Genomic DNA, 24931 nt, shown 5'->3' with positions numbered 1-24931 from the left:
CCCTTCCCTGTTCAAATGGAAACACGTACCCAGAGTACTCAAGCTGAAACCCTAGGAGCATTTTGCTCAGCATGGATGGTAACAGCAGCCAGGGAGAAAACAGAGATGGCATTGGTTTAAAGCTGTGATGCCACGCCAGAATCTACCTGGTGACTGACAGAATAGCCCCTTCTTCGAATCAAGTAAAGATTTAATTGTCTTTGGAACCTCCAGGAATCTCTCCTCACCTACCTGCCATTGATGACCTCCAATTTATCTTGTCTCTAGTTTTACCTAATTGTTTTCTTGTTGTCTCCCACATTAGATTGTTGAGCTCCCTAGAAGCAGAGACTGACTTTTGCATTTCTTCCTATCTCCAGTGTTTAGCATAGTGCCTGGAACGTAGTAGGTGCTTAGTAAATGCTTTTTGACTGCCTGACCTCTTTCCAGACCATATCACCTATTACCAGTTGTGGCCTGGCAGGGTAGAATAAGCACCAGACTTTTTATCAGCCGACCCAGGTTCAAGGCCTGGCTCTGCCACTAACTACCTGTGTGACATGGGACAAGTCATAAGGAGGTTGTGTGGTTTGATAGAAAGAGCATTTCAGTGATTTGGAGTCAGAGGTTCAGAGGGTTCAAAGCCCTGCTGTGATCCTTACTATCTGTGTGACCTTGGACAAGTCATTAGTATCTCTGACTCACCTTTTCCCCATGTGAAAAATGATGGCATTGGAACAGATGACCTCTGAGATGCCTTTTGGCTCTAAATTTAGACTCCTTCATACTTCTTGGGGCCTCAGTTTCCTCATCTGTTAAATGAGAATAATAATAGCTAGCATTTCTATAGATCTTTAAGATTTACAAAGCACTTTACAAATAATATCTCATTTTTCCCCCCAACAACCCTAGAAGGGAGGTACTATTATTATCCCCATTTTACAGATGAGGAAACTGAGGCAGAAAGCAGGATCACATCACTAGTAAATGTCTAAGGCAGGATTTGAACACAAATCTTTCTGATTGTAATACCAGCTCTATCACCTACTCCACCTAGCAGCCTCCAGTGGAGAAAGAGATTTGGAACTATAACATGCTATATACACCTTTGCAACCATTCAATTAATTAAGCAGCTATTGTGTGCAAGGCACTGCTCTGGCTGTTAAATATGAAAGACTCCTAGGCCCCAAGAATTTGTCAAGGCTCTGTCTCAGTCCACGGCCTGCACAGGGTCTTGCTCCCATTAGCTGCATTTGCTCTGTTCCAATCCCGTTCTTCCCTTCCCTCTGAAGCCTTCCTTCCCCTCAGCTCAGCTCAGCTCAGCTCAGCTCAGCTCAGCTCAGCTTGGCTCCTTCCGAGAAATGCTTCTGCAGACAGCCAGCAGCTGGTGAGCTACAAATGGGGCTTGAATGAGGAGCAAGGGAAAGGGCTGAGACAGAGCCAGGGGGAGGCTTTGGAGGATTTGGTGCTGCTGTTCTATGAAGAAGAAGGAAAGAAAAAAAAAAGAAGAGGGAAAAAGCTCTTTCCTCCTCCTCCTCGTTGACTCGATCCTGGCCCTCCAGAGGTACCCTTACCGAGCTTACAGATTGGCAGGAAGTTAAAGGATTTGGGCTTTGCCTTGGGCCTATGAAAAGCTGAGAGGGGAGGGAGGTGCGGGTGGGGGTGGGGAATGTGGGTGTGAATATGCCAGGCTGCATCAGGTTCTTTGACTGTGCTAAAGCCTTGGCTCATACATTAAGCATGAGCCCTATTTCCCAGCAAAGTTTCCCCCATCAAAGGGAAGGGGCCCCAGCAAGCCCCATCCAGAGTCATCGACCACCATCAGTGATTGGATCCCTTCTCTTCCCTCCCCACTGAGGAGGTTCACATTGACTTCAGGCTCCAGCTCCCCCACAGAGATGCTGTCCTCATGCTGAGCAGCTGCCTCTCTCCTCAATGCCACCCCCCCAACCAAACACATACATACTCATCTTTTCCCTGCATAGAGAGGGGAAAGGAGAAAAAAGGAGAAAGAAAGAGAGAGAGAGAGAGAGAGAGAGAGAGAGAGAGAGAGAGAGAGAGAGAGTTGAATGGAGTGGTAGAGATGAGAGGAAGGACAGAGAGAAAGAGAGGGAAAAGGAGATGGAGGGAGAGAAGGAGGGAGGGAAAGAGACAGGGTGATGGATGGAGTGGTGAAGAGGAGAGGCAGAAGAAAGGGATGGAGAGAGAAGGAAGGAATGAGGGATGGGAGAAAAGGAGAGAGGGAGAGAGAAAAAGAGGAGAGGGAAGGGAGGGGAAGTAGAAAAAGAGGAGAAATAGATGGAGAAAAGAAGGATAGAGATGGTGCTAGAAGGAGAGAAAAATGAAGAGAGATATTGAGGGAAGAAGGAAGAGAGACAGAAGGAGAAGGGAGGGAATGGGAGAGATGGAGGGAGTAACAAGAGAGAGTGAGAAGGAGCAGAAGAAGATATGAAATGAGAAAGAAGGAAAGAGGAAGGAAGAGAAAGGGAAAATAATAGAGATGGAGAGGAAAGGTAGGAGTAAAGAGAAATGAAGGAAGAGGAAGAGAGAGAAAATGAAAAGGAATAGAAGAAAGTAGGAAGAGAGATGGACGGAGAAAGGTAGGGGTAGGGGGAGAGGAAGAGAGAAGGAAAAGAGAGAGGAAAAGGGGGAAGCGAGAGAGAGAAGAGAGACAGAAACAGAGAGACAGAGAGAGAAGAGAGAGAGAGAGAGGAGAGATAGACACAGAGAGAGAGAGAGAGAGAGAGAGAGAGAGAGAGAGAGAGAGAGAGAGAGAGAGAGAGAGAGAGAGAGAGAGGGAGAGAGAGATGGGAGGGAGAGACAGAGACACAGAGAGAGAGACAGACAGAGACAGAGAGACATAGAAACAGAGAGAGATCAGGAAGCAAGCTGCCTTCAGTCAGGTGAATGGAAGAGAGACTCCACTTTGCCCCTGGGGAGCCCATTCCAGCTTTTGTCTCCAGATAGTCAAGAAATTTTTCTCTGTATTTCACCACCATTGCTTCCACTCTAATCCAAGCACAACTTTTTCTGCCTGTCCCTTTTTCCATTTTCATTAGTAACAGGAACAAGTTGGCAGGAAAAGTGAAGGATGAGTGTAGATCAGACTGCATTACAGCAGTTACCAAGGTGAAAGTGTAACACCTACAGGGTGCATTCCTCAGACAAACCTGCTTCCTTCCCCCAGTTAATGGTGGGAGTACTGGAGTAGAGGAGTGGGGGTGGAGGGATCTCACTTTATACCTACCTCTGGGCAATAGAATCATAGGATTCAGAGCTGGAAGAGACATTAGACATGAGCTAGTCCAAACCCTTCATTTTACAGATAAAGAAACTGACACCTAAGGAAGTTAAGGGACTTAGTCTCACAAGTAGGAAGTCACAGAGTCAGGATTTCAACCCAGATCTCTGATTCTGACCCCAGTGTTCCTCCCACTATATCATACTGGTTAATAGCAGTATTCTCTCCTGGATGGATGCCAGCAATGATACCACTAATCAGAAAATAGAACTTGTAATTTCAGCTTTCTGCAAGGATTCCCCTCACCTCCGCCTTGAAAAGTCCTCTGGGACTTTCTCTTGGGAAAGTAATAATAATAACAGCTGACCTTTCCTTGTTTAAATCAATTCAACACTCATTTCTTAAGTGTCTACTATGTGCCAGGCACTGGGCATACAAAGGCACCAAGGGAACAGTCCCTGCCCTCAAAGAGCTTCCATTCATAGGATCCTAGATCTAATGGTGGAACAGAGGCTATTAAGCCCACCCCACCCCTCACTTAAGAGCTGACAAAGTGGAAGCCTGGTGACTTGGTACAAGAGTAAATTTCAAGGGTAGAGCTTGAACCCAGCTCTTCTGACTACTGAGCCAGGTTCTCTGATTCTGATCCTTTCCACTGTATCTTGCTGCCTTTTGGATAAGCAACTACAAGATCGGTTGCAGAGGAAAAGGGCATTAATGATAAGGGCATCTTCCTGTATGAGGTAGGATATGTGGCTTTACTGTTTCAAAATACTTGCATTTTCCCATCTGAGCTTCCCAATGGATCTGTGAAGGAGGCAGAGCAGAGACAGTCATTCCCATTTTCCAGAGGAGAAAAACTGAGATCTGAAGGATAGGGTACTTTAACAATGCCTGGCACATAGTACTTAATAATTGTTCTAATTACCTATCTATATACCTATTTATCTATCTATCTTCTATCTATCTGTCTACCCATCTATCTATCTATTTAACTATCTACTATTTATCTACATATCCAGCCATCTATATATCTATCTCTGGTCTCTGAAGAAATCAGGGGTAGAGAAGGAGATTTCTGTCTCCCAACTCATAATTTCCATGGCACAGAACTTGAAGCAGTAGAAAATGGTACCAGAAAAGAAGAGGAGTTGGGGAGAAAGAAGGCAGAGAGCTTAGTGTCTTCAGCATCAATGCCCAGGGCAATGTCAGTGCCAGCACAGGCTGGCATCAGGGGCAATGATAGGTCAAGACAGCCAGGTTCTCTGTTGTCTCCTAGCTACCAGGTGGGCTCTAGATTGGCTCCCTACCTCCTTCTCTTTCCTTCTTCCCTAGGCATAGGGAATGGGCGGGGTAGGGAAACATGGCTACAGGCACCATCAGGATTTAAAAGGAAATCAGAATTTTCAAAGTTGTCTGAAAGTGGCAGGCATCAGCCTACAGAACCAGCCTCATGTTGTCCTCCCTTCTTGGAAGATAAAAATTAATTACAAGATGAAAAGGGGGGCCTTTGAAACCACTGTTTGGCTATAAAAGTGCGTAAGAAAAATGTAAAAGACTGAAGGGGATGCAAGAAACAGTAGGCACCCCAAGAGGGAGATGCCTCCTTTGAAATAAGACCATCTCAAATCCCAGGCAATTCTCTGTCTTTTTGTTGGTGGCTTCATGAATCTGGATGGGATTATGTCGATGGGCCTTTGAATTGGCAGCAGCAACTTCAGAAAGTCCAGAAACCAGCGTTAGGGAGCTCTTGGGTTTGTGGTTTTCCAGCCCAAGAGGACCAAAGGTACTAGGGTACCCCCAGCTACATCAGATACTCTCTCAGCCTCTCCCAACTCCATGGTCTGATCCAAGGACCTGCAGCCAAGGAATTAGAGCCAGAAGGAAAGAAAACAAGGAGAGGGGGGAAGAAAACATGTAGGGAGGTATGGAGAGAGAAGGAAAAGATGGTGGGAAGAGGGGGACATTGAGAGAGAAGGGAAAAGGGGGGGAGGGTAGGGGAGGAAGGGGAAAAGGGGATGGAGCAGGAGAGGGAGAGAGAGGAAGGAAGGAAGAGGAAAAGAAAAGGAGGTATCTGGAGAGGGTCCTCTCTCCCACTCTTATCTATTTCTAGTTTGCTATCTACTACCATAGAAATTGTACTAAATTGTAATCAAAAGATATGGGTTCAAATCCTGGCTTTGTCAGGTATTGGCTCTGCTATTCATGAACAAGTTCTTTCCCCTTCCTGCACCTCAGTTTCCCCGCCTATAAAATGAGGACATTGGACTAGACAATACCTACAATCCCTTTTTGTTCCAACATTCCATGAGGAGTCCCATGCAAATCCCAATGGAGACCTAGAAGGTGGGGTTTTTGTTTTTTGTTTTTTGGGTTTTTTTAATGGAGAAGTCACAGCCCCAAGCTGCTGGAGTTGGCAGCTCTCTAACAAATTAATCAGTCAGTGAACATTTATTAAGCACCTACTTTGTGCCAAGCACTGTACCAGGGGTTGGGAATACAGAAACAAAAATGGAATGTGCTGTGCCCTGAAGGAGCTCATATTCTATCCAGTTCTGTCCAGCTCCTTCTCCCCATGCCCCTGCTCCCAGCTCCTGGCTGGCTTCCACCAATAGCACTCTCCCCTCCCCACCCCCATTTATTCTCCTGGTCTAAGATGCATCCGTTCTCCCCTTTATTGTAAATCAAAGCTGAGTTTTCAAAAGAGATTTTAATAGTGACTAAAGGAAGGAAGGCTGAGATCAGAAATGATGAAAATAATAATAGCTGATATTTATATAGTATTTTAAGGTTTCCCCATTGCTTTACATAGATTATTTCATTTGATCCTCATTGCAACCCCGTGCTGTCTGTCAAGTAGATACTGAACATATTATGTCACATAGTACAGATGAGGGAATTGAGTCTCCAAGAGGCAGGTAGGTGGCACAATGGATAAAGCACTGGGCCTGGAGTCAGGAAGACTTCCATTCAAATCCAGCCTCAGACACTCACTGACTCTGTGACCTTGGGCAAGTCACTTAACCGCTGTCTGCCTCAGTTTCCTCAACCATAAAATGAGAATGATAACAGCACTTACCTCCCAGGGTTGTTGCGAGGATCAAATGAGATAATATTTATAAGAAGCCTTGGCACATAGTAAAGTGCTATATAAATGATAGCTATTGTTATTAAGAAGCAGCTAGGTAGTGCAGTGGATAAAGTGCTGGGCCTGGAGTTAGGAAGACTCATCTTCATTAATTCAAATCTGGCCTCAGACACTTATTACCTTTGTGACCCTGGGCAAGTTACTTAATCCTGTTTGCCTCAGTTTTCTTATCTGTAAAAATGAACTGGATAAAGAAATGGCAAGGCAGTCCAATTTGCTTGCCAAGAAAACCCACAATAGGGTCACAAAGAGTTGGACTTGTGTCCAACAGGAGTTCTTATTATCCAAAGGCTTCAATGACTTGCCCATGACTATATCTAGAGTTAAAGGACCTAAGTTCAGATTCTGACTTTGCTACTTCCTACCTGTGTGACATTGAATGGGCAATTCACTCTGTAGACCTCACTTTCTTCATATGTAAATTAAGTGAATTGGTCTAGATGAGCTTTGAGATACCTTCTGGCTCTCAATCTATAAGTCTATACTCATAGATGTCAGTGGGGGGATTTGAACCTAGGTCCCTCCTGACTCCAAGTCCTACTGGCTTTCCATTAGTCTATGTTTTGCCTGGATGTTGAGAATAATTAGTTGCCATGATTGGGGTCCCATCCTAAAAGAGCTGTCCCTGTACCATAAAGCAGAACTTCTCTGAAGGAAAAAAAGAAGGGATGGGATATAATGGGGAACAGGAGGCATCAATCAAGCTGTTCTCCCTTTGGGGAATTGTGGCAGACCACCACATGCAGAAGAAAGGCCTGGGTGCACATTTGATGAAGGCAAGGGCCAGATGACCCGAGAAACTGTGGCAGCCCTTGATGCTAATCAGGGCTATGTCAGGACAAGATGCCAGGCTTTGTGACTCATTATTTCTAAACTGTAACAGCTTGTTCTGATGTTACCTTCTTTCTCTTAAGAGCCAATGAAGGCCTTCAAAGGGGGAGAAAGTCTATATCTCAGTGCTCGTAAGAAAAAGGAAGGAGGCACCCAAGCTAAAGCCAAAAGAACTGAGAGTATGGGGGTGCCTTAGGTTGTAAAAATGGAAAAAATAGGTCACAACTCTGAGGTATGAGCTGCCCCAGACATTTTCTACTTTGCCCCAAAGAACAGAACTGGTAACAAAGGTTCAAAGATGACGAGAGGGAGACTTGGACTCTGTATATGGAAAACAAGTCAGGTAAAGTCAACAAGCTTACTGCATGCCAGGCATTGTGCTGAGTAATGGGAATTTGTGGGAAACAATACATTGAAAGAGGGAGTGGAGGGGAACATGGTAGAGAAAATCCAGGAAGTCAAGGATACAACTTGGAGAAGAATGAAAACATGGCTGGCTTGGCCATCCTCCCTACAATGAAGGCTCTAGGAGAAGATGACTCATCAGAGGAAGGGCCTACAGGGACAAAGCAAACTTCCAGGATGAGAAAGCTGCTGGAGAAAGTCCAAAGAGTCCAGAATTCTAATAATTCTATTACAAAAGGTTCTAACTGCAGTTAACCAAAAATGCTATAGGTTGGTCACATGTAGAAGTAGAGAGTTCCCTCACTGAAGGCTTTCAAGCAGGAACTGAATGACTACTTTATCAGGTAAGCTGTGAAGGGGCATTCCTCATCAGATGGAGATTGAACTCTATGCTCTCTGAAATCCTTTACAGCTTTGAGATTCTATTATTCTGTGAAAGACCCTATTTAGGAATGGGATGCCAAGACTGCTGGTCCTTTTGATAGGAACAGAGATCTAATGCTGGAATAGACCTTGGAGCCCATTTAATTCAGCCCTCTCATTTTGCAGAGTTAGGAAACCAAGATTCAAGGAGGTGGAATGATTTACCCAAGGTCACACAAGAAGTAAGCATCAGTGATGGGATTTGAACCCAGATCCCCTGGCTCCAGAACCAATGCTGTTTTCCCTATATCACACCATCATCATCTGCAGCTCCCTGGCAGCCCTGAGATGCCCAATGTATGACACATTTGGCACCTTCAAGAGATGGGTCTTGGTCATTTCCCTCCATCTCTCAAATCCCCAGCTAGTCGGTCAGCCCACCAGGGAGAGAAGATCACACACATCCCATTTCTGCCACAGAGAGGAGAAGAGAAGGAGGCACTGGAGGCTGACAGGCCTGCTCTAGTACCTCAGCAGTAGCTTGAACATCCTCTCTCCTGTCTGCCTCTGATCAAGGGAGGATGAGGAAAGACATTTTGCCTTAGGCAAACCAGTGATGACTGCTCCTTAGAAGACAGTGGCTGGAACAGAGCAGAAGGCCAGGCCTCCAGCTGCTTTGGGCTGGAGTGGGATAGAGTTTAATTCCCTTGTGGTGGACTGCAGCCTTGCAAACAGGACAAAAAAATGCGTAGGTTGTCCAGGATTCAATCTACGAAACCATAGGCTGTAGAACATAGAAGAGAATTTCAGAGCTGGGAGGGACCTTAGAACAGAGAATGTCAGAGCTGGGAAAGACTTTAGAACATGGAATGTCAGAACTGGGAAGGTACTTCAAAATAGAGTATGTAATTTCAGAGTACAGAGGAACCTTAGAATATAGACTATAAAAAGTATACAAGGTTAGAAGGGCTTTCAAAAATATCTGAAAGGAGCCTTAGAGACCATTGAGTCTAAACTCTACATTTCACAGATAAAGAAACTGGTGCCCATCACAACCCATCCACCTCTTCTCCTGTATGATTCTTATCCCTGGTGGTCCATACATTCTTTTTGTTTTGCTTTGAGTTTTTGTTCGGTTTGGTTTGAGGCAATCGGTATTAAGTGATTTGCCAAGGGTCACACAGTTAAGTCAGCATCTGAGGTCAGATGCTCCCGACTCCAGGCCTGGTGCCACCTAGCTGCTCCTATTCTATACATTCTTGATAAGGGATCCACCAGTATAATATCACTGAATGAATGTTGGCATTAAAAAAAAGTTGGGCTTTTTTTCCCCCCAAGATTGTCACCTAGAAGAAATCACTTGGGATCTGCATTTTACTCAGGGCTCTTGGCAATACACTCAAAAGTTTCACTAAGAATTCTGATGACAACTAAAACTTTAAAAAATATTAACCCAACTTTAATTTCCTCATAGAAACAATCTGCAGTCCACCCCTGTAAAATGAGGATGCTCTTTACAAAGGAAAACAAAATGTTCAGGAAGTCTGGGGTGAAGCATAATTGGCAGGAGGTAGAACTATATGATGGGAAACTTTTCTCCTTGACATTGATTTAAAAGCCTGGCAGTGATTCATGGAGAAAAGGGAATGATGAGATATTGAGAGTGAACGCAGAGGAACAAGTTGGCAGAAATCTTTTTGTAAACACTTGGAAACCATAGAGTGTTAAACTACAGAAAGAAAGAAAGAAAGAGAAATAGAATTATTATCCAGGGTTTCTGCTGAATATCTGTGTGATCTTAGGTCAATCACTTCCTCTCATCCTCAATTTCTTCACCTATAAAATGATTGAAATACAATTCAAGACTCATGTAGTAAGTACCTAGATTGTGCAAGGTAACAAGTTACCTGGCATAGTAGATGGAAGACTGGCCTTGAATTTAGGCAAACCTGGTTTAAATCTTGTCTTTGACACATATTAGTTCTGTGATCACAAGCAAGAAACGGTCTCCCAGTGCACCCAGGCAACTCTTTGAAACAGGGTTTCTTAATCTGAGGTGCATGAAAAAAATTGATTATTATATTTCAATATAATTTGTTTCCTTTGTAATCCTATCTATATTATTTTCTGCATTTAAAAACATCATTTACAAAAAAGGTTAAGAATCCCTGCTCTAAAACTATATGTTACAGATGGGCTGCTGATTGGCATCCATGGCAGGAATTTCCCCAACAGAAGGCCCCCACATTGATGAAATCACAGGCCCAGATGACCACCTCCAAAAACATGCCAGATTACATGTTAGGCTCTGGGGTCACACAGGCAAAAGCAAAGCCTCCCCTGACCCTGAGGAGCTTCCACTTTGGAGGGTTGACACCATGAGAAGAAATGTTAGCATTACTACCTTCACAGGACTGATATGAGAGAGTGCCTTGCAAACCTTAGGATCTGTAGAAAAGGGAGCTGTCACGGAGCTGCCCTCATTACTATTGCATGCAGTGCCCTCATATAAACTCCTGGTGTACAGAGGGGATGTCAGGGAGGGAAATTTGGACAGACGGCTATAGAGGGACAGACTGCTTTTATTGTAAAATAGAATGGATAACCAGGGAGGGCCAGGGAATGGAGAATACTTGTAGCTCCATAGAAATAACTAGAAAGAAATGATGAACTGTTCTCAAGCATGGATCAGATAAGGGCCAGAGACTCTAGTCCTAGGGATAAGGAGACCAATTAATTTCAGGAAAAGGATCTCATTTCCAGCACAGACAATATCCTAGGTTCGCTACAAAGTCCCACAGGAGGTTACCTCCCAGGGTTAGTCCACAGTTTTCAGTTGCTATTGGAATATATGAATACTGTTATATGCATATATATGTGTGTTTAATATTATATATATAATGTATGTACATATATATAATGTATGTACATATATATATATATATATACATATTCAGTCTAACACTGAAATGTTAAATTCTCAAGATTAAGTATCTTCAAATGGGAAAAATCAATTTACTTCTTCCAGGAGGCTGGAGTTAAAAGTGGTGAGCCTGAAACTTACTTTCTTGCCAATTTCACTGATAAAAAAAAGCATCTATGTCTTGGCAAAGTGCCCTATATTGGCTGCTCTGAACGATTGCATTAATTTATTTGGGTGACTGGTCCTGAAACACTGCTTATTAAAGCCACCTCCTAAGCTGGGACAGGGAGAAAATGGTGACCAGAGGGGCTGGTGACAACACTGGCTGGCCACATGGGCTCTGTCATACCCAAGGACATGAGCAGCTCTTCTTTTCCATAATCAGTGGCAAGCAACAAAGACAGTGTCAGTAATGGCTGGGCCCACACAGGGCCCACCATCATTAACCTAACTCCTACCTGTGGGCAGCTTTCTCAGGATAGTGTCACAGATTCATAGGAAGTCAGATCTAAGAAGGACCTTAGATTTAATCTAGTCTTAGGAACCCGGGTTGAGAAGTAGAAGGGACTTTCTCTAGACATCACCTAATTTAGACATTTCATTTTGTAAAAGAGAAAACTGAGGTCAAGTGACTTATCCAAGGTCATACAGCTAGTAAGTGACAGAGCTGGGATTTAAACTTAGATCCTGATACTAAAGCTAGCATTCTTTCCCCTGATCCATGTTACCTCTCCTTGTATAGATGGGTAAACTGAGGCCAGAGGAGGAAATGTGATGTCAGGGTCACAAAACTGGTAAGTAGCTGAGTTCAGACTAGAACCCAGGAGTTCTGACTTCTAAGCCAGGGCTCTTCTCACTGTGGTATAAAATTACACGCAAGTAATAGTACAAGGTTAATGTCCCTTGACTCAAAGCAAGTGACCTGGGTTCTAATCTTGGCTCTGTTATTCCTGGTGCAAATCATTTCCCATTCTCTAGGTCTCAGTCAAGTCAAGAAGCGTTTATTAAGTACCTACTGTATGCCAGGCACTGTGCTAAGTGCTGGTATTTCCCTTTTAGTAATAGAAGTGGGACTATTACCTCCCCTCTTTGCTCCATAGGATAATTCATGCTTTTGTGAATTTGTTGGGCTCAAGGCCATATTGGAAATTACTACTACTACTACTACTACTACTACTACTACTACTACTACTACTACTACTACTGCTGCTGCTGCTGCTGCTGCTGCTGCTGCTGCTGCTGCTGCTGCTGCTGCTGCTGCTACAACTACCACTCCACTGAATTTGGATCAAGGTCTGCTATTCATTATTTGCATGATCTTGGGCAAATTCTATCCTCTCTCCATATCTCAGTTTCCCCATCTGTAAAATGAGTTTAGACTGGACAGTCTCCAAGATTCCTTTCAAACTTCATCATAAGTTCTTTCAGGACAGGGACGCTGTCTCTTATTCATCTTTGTCCTCAGCCTTGAGCATAGACCCCTGCTTAATAAATGTTTGACAAGTAGATGAATGAATGAATAGGTGAACAAGTATCTCCCACCCTAGTTCAGGTTGAAATAGTCCTCTGAAGCCCTGAACTGATTTTTCAGAATATTGGATAGAGAGCTGAGCCTGGAATCATGACGACCTGAGTTCAAATGTGACCTCGGATACTTACTAGCTCTGTGACATTGGGCAAATCACTTAACCACTGTCTGACTCATTCTCCTCAACCATAAAATGGAGATAGCCCCTTTCAAGGTTGTTGTGAGGATAAAATAAGATAATATTTTTAAAGTGTTTAGCATAGTGCCTGGCACATAGCAGGCACTTAATAAATGCTTGTTCCCTTATTTTCCCTCCCTGTATCCCCCTACTATGTCTCATGGTCAGGATCTCTTGAATAGGTCTGTCTTCAGAGGTGTCATACTTGGGTCCACACCCTGCTTCCATCCTCCAGCTCCAACTCTGAACTCCGATGCTTTGTTCCATTTTCCTCACTCATGTTCCCATCCTCTTGTGGCATTTCATACTCCTCACCTTAGAACTCTATCAGCCAGAATTCATCTGGGCTCTTTACTGTTCTGTCTCCTGTCAGACAACTAAGTGTTGGCCCATGATGACATTGGCATTCCAGAAACCTAAGTCTGCATCACTCTTTTAAGTATCATTTATCTACAGTAATAAGAGGTATACATGGAATCACAGAACCATGGAAAGGGGTCTCAGAATGCATAACATAAAATTTCAGAGCTGGGAAAGATGTCAGAATATAAAATGTCAGAACTGGAAGACAGCCCTTAGAGCAGCAAATCTCGAGCTATTTGGTTTCAGTACCCCTTTATACTCTTAAGAAATTATTGAGAACCCCAAGGAACTTTTGTCTATGTGGGTTATATCTGTCCATATTTACCATATTAAAAATTTTAAATGACAAATGTTTAAAATATTAATTTATAGATTTATTTAAAGTAACAGTAATAAATTCATTATATGTTAACTTACATAACATATTTTATGTAAAATAACTATATTTTCCAAAATGAAAAAAAAATTAGTGAGAAGCCTGGCATTGTTTTACATATTTTTGCAAATCTCTTTAATGGTTGGCTAGAAGACAGCTGGATTCTCATATCTGCTTCTGCATGTAATCTGTTGCAAGGTTGTTTTGGTTGAAGCATATAAAGAAAATCCAGCCTCATATAGATACGTGGTTGGAAAAGGGAAGACCAGTTTATTAAGTGAATTATGTCTTAGGATATTATGAAAATAGTTGTGACCCAATGGAACCCCACCCCCAAAGGGTCTTTGGACCTGCAGGGATCATCAGACCACCTCTTCAGAACAGGTGCCTTAGAGCATAGAATGTCAGAGATGGAGCCTTAGAATCTCAGAACAATTCAATTCCATAAGAATTCATTAAACACCTACTGTAGTCATATCTCTGTGCTAGCACTGAGGGTACTATGAATGCCAAGTTTGGGGAACAGTAAGGAGGCCAGTTTGGCTGGAATATGAAGCAGATTAGTATAAAATAATACCTAGGAAAATAGGTTGAAGTTAGATTTGGCAGGACTTTCAACACTAAGCTGAGGAATTTGCCTGTTATTCTAGACACTGTAAAGGAAGCACACTGAAGATTCTTCAGGTCAAGAGTGACATCTTCAGATCTTATTTTAGAGAGATTGTTTTGGCAGCTGTAGATTAGGGAGGCAAGAGGCTGGAAGTAGTGGGACCAATTAGGAAACTGTTATAATAGTCAAGATGAGAGATAATGAGGGCCTCACTAGAGTAGTAGCTATGTGTGTGCATGGATACAAGAGATGTGATCATGGTAGACTGGACAAGAATTGGCAATTGGATATGAGAGTTGAGGGAGAGTGAAGAGTGAAGAGTGAAGGAGAACTCTAAGGTTGAGAATATAGGCAACTGGAAAGATGGTGGTCATGGGGAAGTAGGAGGCAGAGGAGAAAGAGTGTAGATATCAAAATAAAATAAAATTGGATTAAAAATTAATTTAAAAATAAAATGACAAAAACAAAAAAAGGATGGTGGTGCCCTCAACAGAAACAGGAAAGTTTAGAAAAGGAACTGGTTAGGGAGGAAAATAATTAACTGCATTATTGATATGTCAAATTTGAGATGTAGTAAGTCTGCACTGCAGCTGGTGATGTGGTCCTGGAGTTCGAGAGAGATCAGAGCCAGATATGGAGATTTGGAATTCATCTTGCATACAATCAAAAGGTCACATCCATGAACAAAAACATAGTCAAGAAAGTCTAGAATTCAGAAATGGCCATTGGATTTAGCAGCTAAAAGATCATTACTAATGTGAGATGGAAAAGTTTTAGTGAAGTGATGGTATTGGAAACCAGACTGGAAGAGGTTAAAACATAAGTGGGAATTGAAAAGGTGGCAAGGACCATAAACATCTCTTTCTGGGACTTTGGCAGTGAGTAGGAAGAGAGATGTTTAAAAATGAGGATTAAGAATAGATGGAAATAATGGGAGTAAGAGATTTTTAAAATGTATTTTTATTTATTTCATGAAGTATCCCCCAATTACATATTTTTAAAATTTACATTCATTTAAAAATTTTTTCAGCCCCAAATTCTCTCTCTCCCTCCCATTCCTCCCTCAGCTCTTGAGAAAGCAATTAATATGATATCAATTAAACATGTGAAGTCATACAAAGCATATTTCCATACTAGCTATGTTGCCAAAGAAAACACACACAAAAAAAAACCCCAAGAAAAATAATTGTATTTTTGAAAAAATCAGCTTCAATCTATACTCAGAGTTCATAGGTTCTCTCTCTGGAGATGGATAGCATTTTTCATCATGAGTCCTTTGGATTTGTCTTGGTCAGAGAAGCTAAGTCTTTTTCAGTTGATCATTGTTACCTTATTGCTGTTACTATGTACAATGTTCTCCTGGTTCTGCTTACTTCACTTTGCATTAGTTTATATATGTCTTACCAGTTTTTTCTGAAACCATCCTGCTTATCATTTCTTATAGTACAATAAGGAATATGAGGTTTTTAAGAAAGGGGAAAGCTGGGGATGTTTGTACAAAGAGAGTTCAAAAGCAACAATAAGGCGATGCTGAAGATGGGGTTGTGAGATGATATAATGGAGCAAGTTTCTGGAAATGAGATCAAGGGCAAAATAGAGGGATGGAGAGCAAATATCTATCCTTCAGAGACTAGAGCAAAGGAGGAGACAATGGGGGGTAGCATAAAGGAGGTTTGAGGCCTGGAGCAGAAGAAAATAGGGAACTCGTGCCAGATGACCTCTTTTTTTTTTCCAATAAAGTAGGAGGTAAGGTGCCCTGCTAAGGGGAGATGGTGGAAGGGGCTTGAAGAGAAAAGAGTAAGTTTATAATAGCCCTCTGGGGGGTATGAGAGAGCTGAATTAACTAAAGTACTTCATTTGCTTTACAGGATTATAGAACATCGAGTTACTGTTCTTACTGTCAAGTCTGTGCAGTGACTCAATGACTCAGTGGATGACCATGCAGGTGCTTCCACTCTAGGCTATTTATCAACCAAAATTTCCAGGGAAATGAAACAGTGTGAAAATCACAATATATATATCATGAGGCTGACCCCCAACATCCTACAGCTGCATAGAGGTCACATCCATGAAATGGGAAAAAGGAGTACAAGATCTCAGATTAAAATTCATGAAGTACACATATTTTGTGGATGAGGAAACAAGTTTAAGTGACTTGCCCAAGGTTAGACAGTTAGGAAGTATATGAGGCTGCATTTGAAGCTTAGTCTTCCTGATTCTAGATCCAACATTCTCTCTCTTACACCATCCAGGCTCTTTGAAGCAGCCATGTGGGGCTTTCAAGCATGATTGAACAGAGGGGTTATAATGGTTAGAGTTTCCTGGGCATGTTCTTCTCACTTGAAGTCCCTTCCATTTCTAGACTTATAATCCTGCTATCCTAAAAAATGAGCCAGTCAGACAATCAATAATCATTTACTAATGATAAACCATGCATTAATGACAGCCAGGCACTATGCGAAGGGCCAGTACAAAGAAAGGTAAAAACAGTCCCTGCCCTCAAGGAGCTCACAATCTAATGGGAAGACAACATGCAAACAACAATGTACAAACAGAATACATAGAAGATGAACAGGAGATAATTAATAGAAGGAAGCCACTAAAATTCCTGTGCTCTGTTGCTTGTCCCAACTACAGGGAATATTGGTCAGGAGGTACTCATTATCTCATTAATCTGTTGTTTGGTAGGTAGGTAGATAGAGATTATAGATATGTAGATATAGATAGATACATATGTACACATATATAACTATATTTCAATATAATTGGTTTCCTTTGCAATCCTATATATTTTATTTTATGCATTTAAAAAATTATTCTGAGAGTGGGTTCATAGGCTTCACCAGACTACCAAGTGGATCCAAGACACAAAATGGTTAAGAACTCTTGAACTAAGGAGTGGCCTATGATGAACTGGGCTTCAGATTCGGCATGGTCAATGGGGAAAAATATGGCCCATCTCTTTCCCTAGGGTATTTCTACTCAGAGCATTGTGGACATGACTCAGGCCATGCTAGGCTCCCCAGAAGACTCCAGGGGTCTTTGACTAGGGAGTTCTAGAGCAATATGATTGTCTCCAAATTTTCTGTGCCTCAGGAAGAGGATTCTAAATGATGGGGTCGACCCTTTCCATCCATCCCCTTGCTTCTGTGCCCCAGCCCAGTTTAAGTCCCTAACCATCCTGGGAACATTAGCCATCTGAGCAGTCTGTGTTTGCAGACCTCAAATGTCTGGGGTCTTCTCATGTTGATTAAAGACACATTGCCTTCTAGCATTCCTGTGAGCTTCTTACTGGTAAGCTTAGCTGTCCATCAGCATTGAACCAGCCTATTGTTCCATAACAATTGTAACTATCAGTGGTCTGATGATTGGCAGCTCCAAGGGCTAGTGGAATTAGTGGAAAGTAGGAAAGGGAGAGGTCTCTCCCTACATTTCTGTGTGACCTGTTAACAAATCCTCTGGGGAGTTCTAAGTATGTATAAAATCTCCACAAATAGCCCTGGTCTAGGACTTGCGTGGGAGGATGAAGGTATGAGTGGGACTTTTAGTGATTAATATCAATGTCATGTGGCACCAGGCTATGTACATATGCAGCCTGGAAGATGGGATCTTAGGCACACAGATGCAGACAGAGGAATGGGCATGACTAAGAGCATAGATAGGGGGAGAGTGGTTAAATCCAGGGTCAGAGACTGTGACTGATCTCCCCCCTGGTCCCAGTGAGAGAAAAGTGGAGAATAAAATGAATTGTTTTCCGGAATGCTTTGAATTCCTTTGAGAAAATATAAATGCAGCCAACCTTCTATCACCTGACAGAGGGAAGCAGTGGTCTGGATAATCCCAGACTCACTTTCCTTTGGCTTCAGATTGTACTGAGTTCTCACACAGTGGTCTCACCCTCTTAGTTGTGACTGCTTTCTCCGCATTAGACCAGGAGCTTGCAATCCTGGTCCATCGTGGTGAGGGAGGGAGGATATCAGGAATGGAAAGGAGTCAGAGATGGGATGCTAGGCTGGGATTATAATTCCAAGGTGGATCACCAAGGCACTGTGGAATCACAGACTAGCAGAGGTCAAAGGGGACATAGCTCATCTCGTCCTACTCTTTCAGTTTACTGCTGAGGGAATGGAAGTTCAGAGATGGGATATGGACCTGCCCAGGGTTGGACAGTCAGTTCATCATAGACTAAAACCCAGGCCTTTATGGTCCAGGTCATATTTGCTCACACTAGATGTCTCCTGTATTGCTGTGTGGAGTCTCTGGCAGGCACTGTGACGTGGTGGGAGGGTGGATGAGGCTATTCTGAGTGAAGTCTTAGTGGGATCCCACTGCCTCTCCTTCCTGATCTTCCGGGGTCTCAGTAGCCTTAGGTGGGGACCGGCCTCCTTAAAGAGATGCTCCTCCAGGTGGGAACAGCTGCATGGAAGGGCCTGCAGCTGAGTCTTTGCCTCCCTCCCTCTTCTGACTTTGCTTCATTCTGTCTCCCTCCTCCCTCCTCTTTCTTCCTTCTTCATCTTTCCTCTTTCCTTCCCTATCCTTGTCCCTTGTCTCTTCTCCGACCTCCCCCTTGCTTACTCTACTCTCTTCTAACTCCCTTCCTTCCTTGCTTCCTCTCTCATCTCCCCTCTCTCCTCCCTCTTATAACTGCCCTCCTTTCCTCCCTCTGTCTCATCTTCCTCCACTATCCTCCATCCTTCCTCTTACTCTCCTCTCTTCTTTCCTTCCTTCCCCTCCTCACTACCTCCTTCCCTCTCTCTTCCTTTCTTCCTTCCCTCCCCTTTCCTCTTTCCCTTCCTTTCTCTTCTTTCCTTCTTTCCTTTTTATCCTTCCTTCCTTCCTCTCTCCTCTTTTCTTTTTTCCTCCCCCCATAACTACCCTTCTTTCTGCCTCATCTCCTTCCATTCTCATTCACCTTCCCTCCTCTGATCTTCCTCTCTTCTTCCACAATCCCTCATCCCTACCTTCTTCTCCTCCTTCTCCCTTGTTATGCCTCCATTCTCCCTCTTTCTTACTTTTTTCTCTTCTGGCTTCTCCCTTTCCTTCCTTCCTCCTATTTTCTTCCTGTCCTTCTTCTCTATCCCATCGTCTCTAATCTGACTTCTGTCTTTTCTTGTTTCCTTCTCCTCTTTCTCACTCATCTTTCCTCCATCTTTCTTTCTTGTTCTCTCCTCTCTTTTTACTTCCCTCCTTTATCCATTGCTCACCTTCCTCCTCCTTCCTCTCTCCCCTCCCTTCCCTGTTTCCTCATTCTTCTCCCTTCTTTTACTTCCCCAATTCCTTCTCTTTCTATCTTCTATGTCCTCCTATTTCCTTCCTGCATTGAATCCTTTCTGTCTTTTCCACTTATACTTCCTCACTCCCTTCCCATGGTCCCCTAACTCCTCCCTCCCTCTTTCTCTTGCTACCATGGTGGTGGTGGTGCTCCCAGAAATCCAAGATTTCCACATTTGAGAAGATGTGGGCATTCATGAGCAGCAAACCCTCAGCCCTGGTAAAGAACAATGAGGAGGGGATCCAGAGAGCCCTTACAGCTGACTATGCCCTGCTTATGGAATCCACAGCCATTGAGTACATCACTCAGAGGAACTGCAACCTCACCCAAATTGGAGGCCTCATCGACTCCAAAGGCTATGGGATCGGCACACCTATGGGTGAGTGGGTATCCAGTCCCCACCACTGCCCCTCACCAAAAAGCAAACTGCCCATCATTCACAGCCCAGACAAGGGACTGTGGGGAAAGAAAAAGAGAGAAATGACTTGCTTGGGATCACATATCTAGGGAGCTTGGAGGGTTGAAATTTAGCACTACGTAGAGATGAGGGGATGAGTTTGAAGACCTCAAGAGGTCTATTCTAGCCTGAGTTCCATTCCATGTCAATACTAGGAAGGAGGAAGGGGCCATATGGTTCATGCTTGCTTCCTCCTCTACAACACTATGGGGCTCTCTGCCTATGTTTGAGTAATGACTTGATCATAAGATCCACTGACTTAAAGTAGCTCACCTACAGTAGCTCACTTTTATACTGTGTCTTCTTATCCACTTACTCAAAGGATCCTCCCAACAGCCTTGGGTGGGAGTCAAGGCAGGGATTACTATCCCCATTTCAGAGATGTGAAAACTGAGGAAAGTTACTTACTCAAGGTCACACAGTGTAGGAATTTGAAATTCAAATCCAGGTCTCCCAGTGCCTTAGGCCAGGGCTAATGTGCTAATGAGAGACCCTTCACCACTCCAGCAGCATATGTGCATCTGCAGATAAGACCTGTTGGTGCACTGACCTGGATTTGGAGTCAGAAGATAGATAGTTCAGTCTCTGCCACTTAGCTATGTGGCTGTGGACAAATCACATCCCCTCCCCAGTCTCAGTTTCCTGGTCTACCTCACTGGGCAGAGGCAATGACTAAAGGAATGTGAGCTTTCATTGTTGTGGCTGTGGCTGCTGCTGTTTTGTCTACAAAGGGCCCAGGGCCAGGTCAGGAGGAGGTTAGGTCCAGCTCCCCCTGACCGCGTTTTCATGTGTGTCCCGCTCCCCAAGGCTCCCCCTACAGAGACAAGATCACCATTGCCATCCTTCAGCTACAGGAAGAGGACAAGCTGCACATCATGAAGGAGAAGTGGTGGCGGGGCAATGGCTGCCCAGAGGAGGAGAACAAGGAGGCCAGTGCCCTGGGCATCCAGAAGATCGGGGGCATCTTCATCGTGCTTGCTGCAGGGCTGGTGCTCTCTGTGCTGGTGGCTGTGGGCGAGTTCATCTACAAGCTCCGAAAAACTGCTGAGCGGGAACAGGTAACCCCTTCCCCAAGGAAGTGGGGGGGGAGAGGGCATACCTGAGACCATGACTGAGCAGAGCTGGGCTGAGAGGAGAGAGTCAAGGGAGGGAAGAGGACTTGGGGAGGGTCAGAGCTGAGCAGGACCTTAGAACACAGAAGGTCGGAACTGGGAGGGGTCTTAGAATGTAGAATGTCAAAGCTGGGGCGGGGGGGGGGGGAGTCTTAGAACACAGAATATCAGAGCTGGGAGGGACCTTAAAATGCAGTGTCAGAACTGGGAGGGGTCTTAGAACACAGAACGTCAGAGCTGGGAGACTCTAGAACATAGAATGTAAAAGAAGGGAGGGGCTTTAGAACACAGAATGTCAGAGCTCGGAGAGGTCTTAGAATATAGAATGTCAGAGCTGGGAGGGGTCTTAGAACACAGAATAGCAGAGCTGGGAGGGACCTTAAAACACAGTGTCAGAGCTGGGAGGGGTCTTAGAACACAGAATATCTGAGCATGGGGACCCTAGAACATAGAATATCAAAGCTGGGAGGGGCTTTAAACATATAGTGTCAGAGGTGGGAAAACCTGAGAGTTCACACAATCCCATCTCCTCATTGCACAGATGGGAAGACAGAGGATCAGGCAGGAAAGGAGATGTATCCAAGATCACACAGTGAGTTAGTTAGTGGCAGAACTGAGACCAGAATTTTGGTCTCTGAACTCCTTCAAAGAGACAGATGCTAGCCCAAGTATAATTCTGCCCTCTGTACCACACAGGGAATAACACCAGGCCTCCTCCTCCCTCTTCCTTCCAGCGTTCATTCTGCAGCACTGTGGCTGACGAAATCCGATTCTCCCTCACCTGCCAGCGACGGGTCAAACACAAGCCTCAGCCACCAGTCATGGTCAAAGCCGACGCTGTCATCAACATGCACACATTCAATGACCGTAGACTCCCAGGCAAGGACAGTATGACCTGCAATACTGCACTGGCACCCGTGTTCCCCTAGGGCTGGGGCAAGGGCCAGGGGCTGGCAAGAGGCAGTTCCCCTAGGGCAAAGGACGGGGACAGAAGGAAAGATCCCCCTTCAAAGTCTGCGGGCAGTGAAAGAAGCTGGCCCCACCCCCGCCTGCCTACCTACAATGAACCTACCAGACTCCAGCCTGTGGTTTAGGGGATTGGGTGGATAGTAGGTGGGGGCTTCTTGTTTGTCTCTCTCTTTCTCTAAAGCAGCAGAGGCAAAGATGAAGAATGCACACATACACATACACATACAACACACACACATACACACACACATGCACACACACATACACACACACAAACACACACACCTCCCTCAGGCTGAACTGTCTCCATCTCCTAGATAGGGATTCATACAGTGGACCCTCCGGCGATAAAAGGGCTCCATGCCAGCAGCCTTCTGGGGAGATCTCAAGTCTCCATGTTTAAAACTCTGTCCCATGGGCTTCCAGGAGTGTGACAATTAAAAAAAAAAAAACAGCAGCAGCCATTTTGATCGAGGGGGTATGGCCAACAGTGTGGACAGATGGACACCCATACATGCCCAGGACCCGTGGGCTGGAAGGAAGCTTCTGTTGTACATTGACTGCTGACCTCATCTTGAGTAGCCAAGAGGATTTGAGGCCCACTGGCCTTAGACAGGGTTCCACGTTGGTGGTGATGGAATGGTCCAGGAAGAAGCAACACTGTGAACTGCTTATAGATGAGACACCTCTTTTTATAATGGACTGAGAAGACTAGGGTAGGGGGAGGAAACCACAATGAATTCTTCAACAAGCTATTCCAGGCCCAAGGGACAGATGTCTTCTTCCCCCTCTTAGAGAAAGGTCCAGAGACTCCAGCCACCTGTCCTTGCCTCCCAAAACTAGGCAAGAAGACATATAATATGGAAAAAGCAGATGGCTCTTGATTGGGGCAACCAAGACATTGCTAGAGCCAGGGTGATATTCATTTGGAGCATGAAGGTTTTATTGGTCATGTCCTGCCTCCTTTGACACTGACTCTTTTCTATCTGTCTCCCTCTGTCCTCTTGGGAGGACAAATGAAGGAGAAATGAGCTCCTGGCCCAGGCTAAAGAAGAATTCAAGCCTCATTTTTTCAGAGTATAGATGAGCCTTGAGTTGGACAGCATCCTTTAGAGGCTGACATCTGGAAATGTGGAGGGGACAAGTGGTTAAAGAAGTGACCACAAGAGGCCCTGACCTTCAGGACCTTTCAGAAACTATGAGCTTGTTTCCAATGGCAATTCTGGGCAATGTCTCATCTCCTCAGGGTGGGAGAGGGAAACTGTGCCTAGAAGCATTAACCAAAGACCCCACAAGGTGGCCTCCACCCAGGTCACGCCTCAACTCTTCTCTTCATTCCCCCTGGAGTAGTGGGGACATTGTGGTGCTTTGGAGGACTGGCCAGAGAAGTGGGTAACAGGAAATACCAGAAGGAACAAAGTGTCCTTAAAGAAGGCATGATTTGGCCTGAGAGGTTCTTCTCAAACAGGAGGATTGCCCTACATGAAGGGCATTCATCAGGGTGGGGGACAAAATGGAGGCTCCAATGGCTCACACATGATGCTTCAGTCCTGCCCTAGCCTCCCAGATCTGCTGAAGTGCCCTTGTTATTGAGAAGCTAAGTTTGATTCTTGAAGGCTTCTCAGAAAACAAAGAAAAGGAGTCTCTGCATTCTCCTATGCCTCTCCCAGTCCCTGTGAAAGCAGGCAAACTTCTGTGTTCTAAGGATGATCCTGTGGTTCTATGATTAGGCAGGGCCAGGCAAAGAATGCCCCCATGCACTACAGCATAAACAACGGTACCCTCTCTGTAGCCCATGGACTGAGGGACAGACCCAGTTCCTGCTTACAGGGTCACCATGTGTTCCTAGCTCTGACTGGGTAGACAATGTTTGGGGTGGGCTGGTCTGATTGACCCTGCACTATAGCCAAATCCATTCACTAATAAGACAAGCCATGATGTAATGGAGTTTCTTGGTATATGTGTTTGTGTGTGTGTACGCACAGATATGTGCGTCTAGCTAATGTCAGGAGCAGGGAAGAACAATTAGTAAATCAGAGTCCTGTTTATACTTCTTTGGTGAAGGAAAATGCTTCATAAGAGATTGTTTGGATTACAGGTCCCAGCACATGAAGTGCATGAAAGTTTTGACTAAGTCTAAGCCAAACGATTTATTATTAACTCATGGTCCCTCATTTTACTATTTTTTTAAAGCAAATTAACAGGACCTTAAACACAGACTTGTCTAATTGCTCTTCCCTTTGTGCTTATTAGCTACTATTCATCATTAGAACATATTTCATTAGAATACATGCATACACAGCCATATAGAAAATGGGTGTGTGTATTTCAATATATTCTTACAGCAGGGTGCAAGAAGCACTTTAAGTGAGATGATTTGTGTGTGTGGCATTTCTGTGGAAGAAACAAGGAACAATCACAATGTTACAACCCATTTAGGCAAACTTAAAGTGGTCAGATAGTTTCTGGTCCCCTTTGCTGGCATGGAATGATGCCCCCTTCCTAGGTCAGGTCCCATGCATCTCATGTATATGTTAGAATGTATATCCAAGACCAGAGCCTACAAGAGGCCTACAAGACCAGTCCAAGACCAGATTTAGAGTTAGAAGGGAGCTCAGAGGCCTACTTCAGCTTAGCATCTAGCATTAGCCAGCAAGGATGGACGGCTAATATTCAGTATCCCCTGTAAACTCTAACATCTGAAAACATTGTTACAGAGATGTGTGATTCACAAGATCTGATCAGGAAAGACATCAGGAAAGGAAAGGAAGGTGTATATTCACCTCCAAAGAGTGTTTCTTAGTGCTGGGGTTTAGAGTTGGTCATTAGCCAGATCATTAGGGTAATGTCAGAATAGGAGTTGTAACACTTACCTACACATGATTAAAAGTTAAGAGATGGTTGAACATTCCTGTTTGCTGGTAGAAAAATCCAGATTGGGACAGGCCTCTCCTCTTGGCTACTGGTCTCAGCATCAATCTTTCCTCCAAGGTTTCTGAAGCCACCATCGATCTCCCATCATCTAGGTATTGTTCTATACTTTCTTGACCAAACTGGTCAACTTGGCATCCAGCAGTGAGATAAATTCCCTAGAGGCTTCTCTCTCTCTCTCTCTCTCTCTCTCTCTCTCTCTCTCTCTCTCTCTCTCTCTCTCTCTCTCTCTCTCTCTCTCTCC

The 24931-nt window shown here is 44.2% G+C and overlaps 1 protein-coding gene across 1 annotated transcript in view; it reads left to right on the top strand.

Moving 5' to 3' along the window:
- The window catches only part of GRIK3 (glutamate ionotropic receptor kainate type subunit 3), a 311709-nt gene extending 287043 nt beyond the window's left edge, over positions 1 to 24666 (top strand). Inside the window, 3 exon segments of the mRNA XM_078145457.1 lie at positions 19375 to 19597; positions 20483 to 20733; positions 21522 to 24666. Coding sequence (XP_078001583.1) covers positions 19375 to 19597; positions 20483 to 20733; positions 21522 to 21716 — 669 coding nt within the window. The 3' untranslated portion in view covers positions 21717 to 24666.
- The last annotated feature ends 265 nt before the right edge of the window (positions 24667 to 24931 follow it).

Source organism: Phascolarctos cinereus, unplaced genomic scaffold (assembly GCF_003287225.1).
Source record: "Phascolarctos cinereus isolate Bilbo 61053 unplaced genomic scaffold, phaCin_HiC Scaffold_726;HRSCAF=1367, whole genome shotgun sequence".
Classification (NCBI taxonomy): domain Eukaryota; kingdom Metazoa; phylum Chordata; class Mammalia; order Diprotodontia; family Phascolarctidae; genus Phascolarctos; species Phascolarctos cinereus.
The sequence above is the reverse complement of the archived record's forward strand: the minus strand, read 5'-3'. Positions and strand labels throughout refer to the sequence as shown.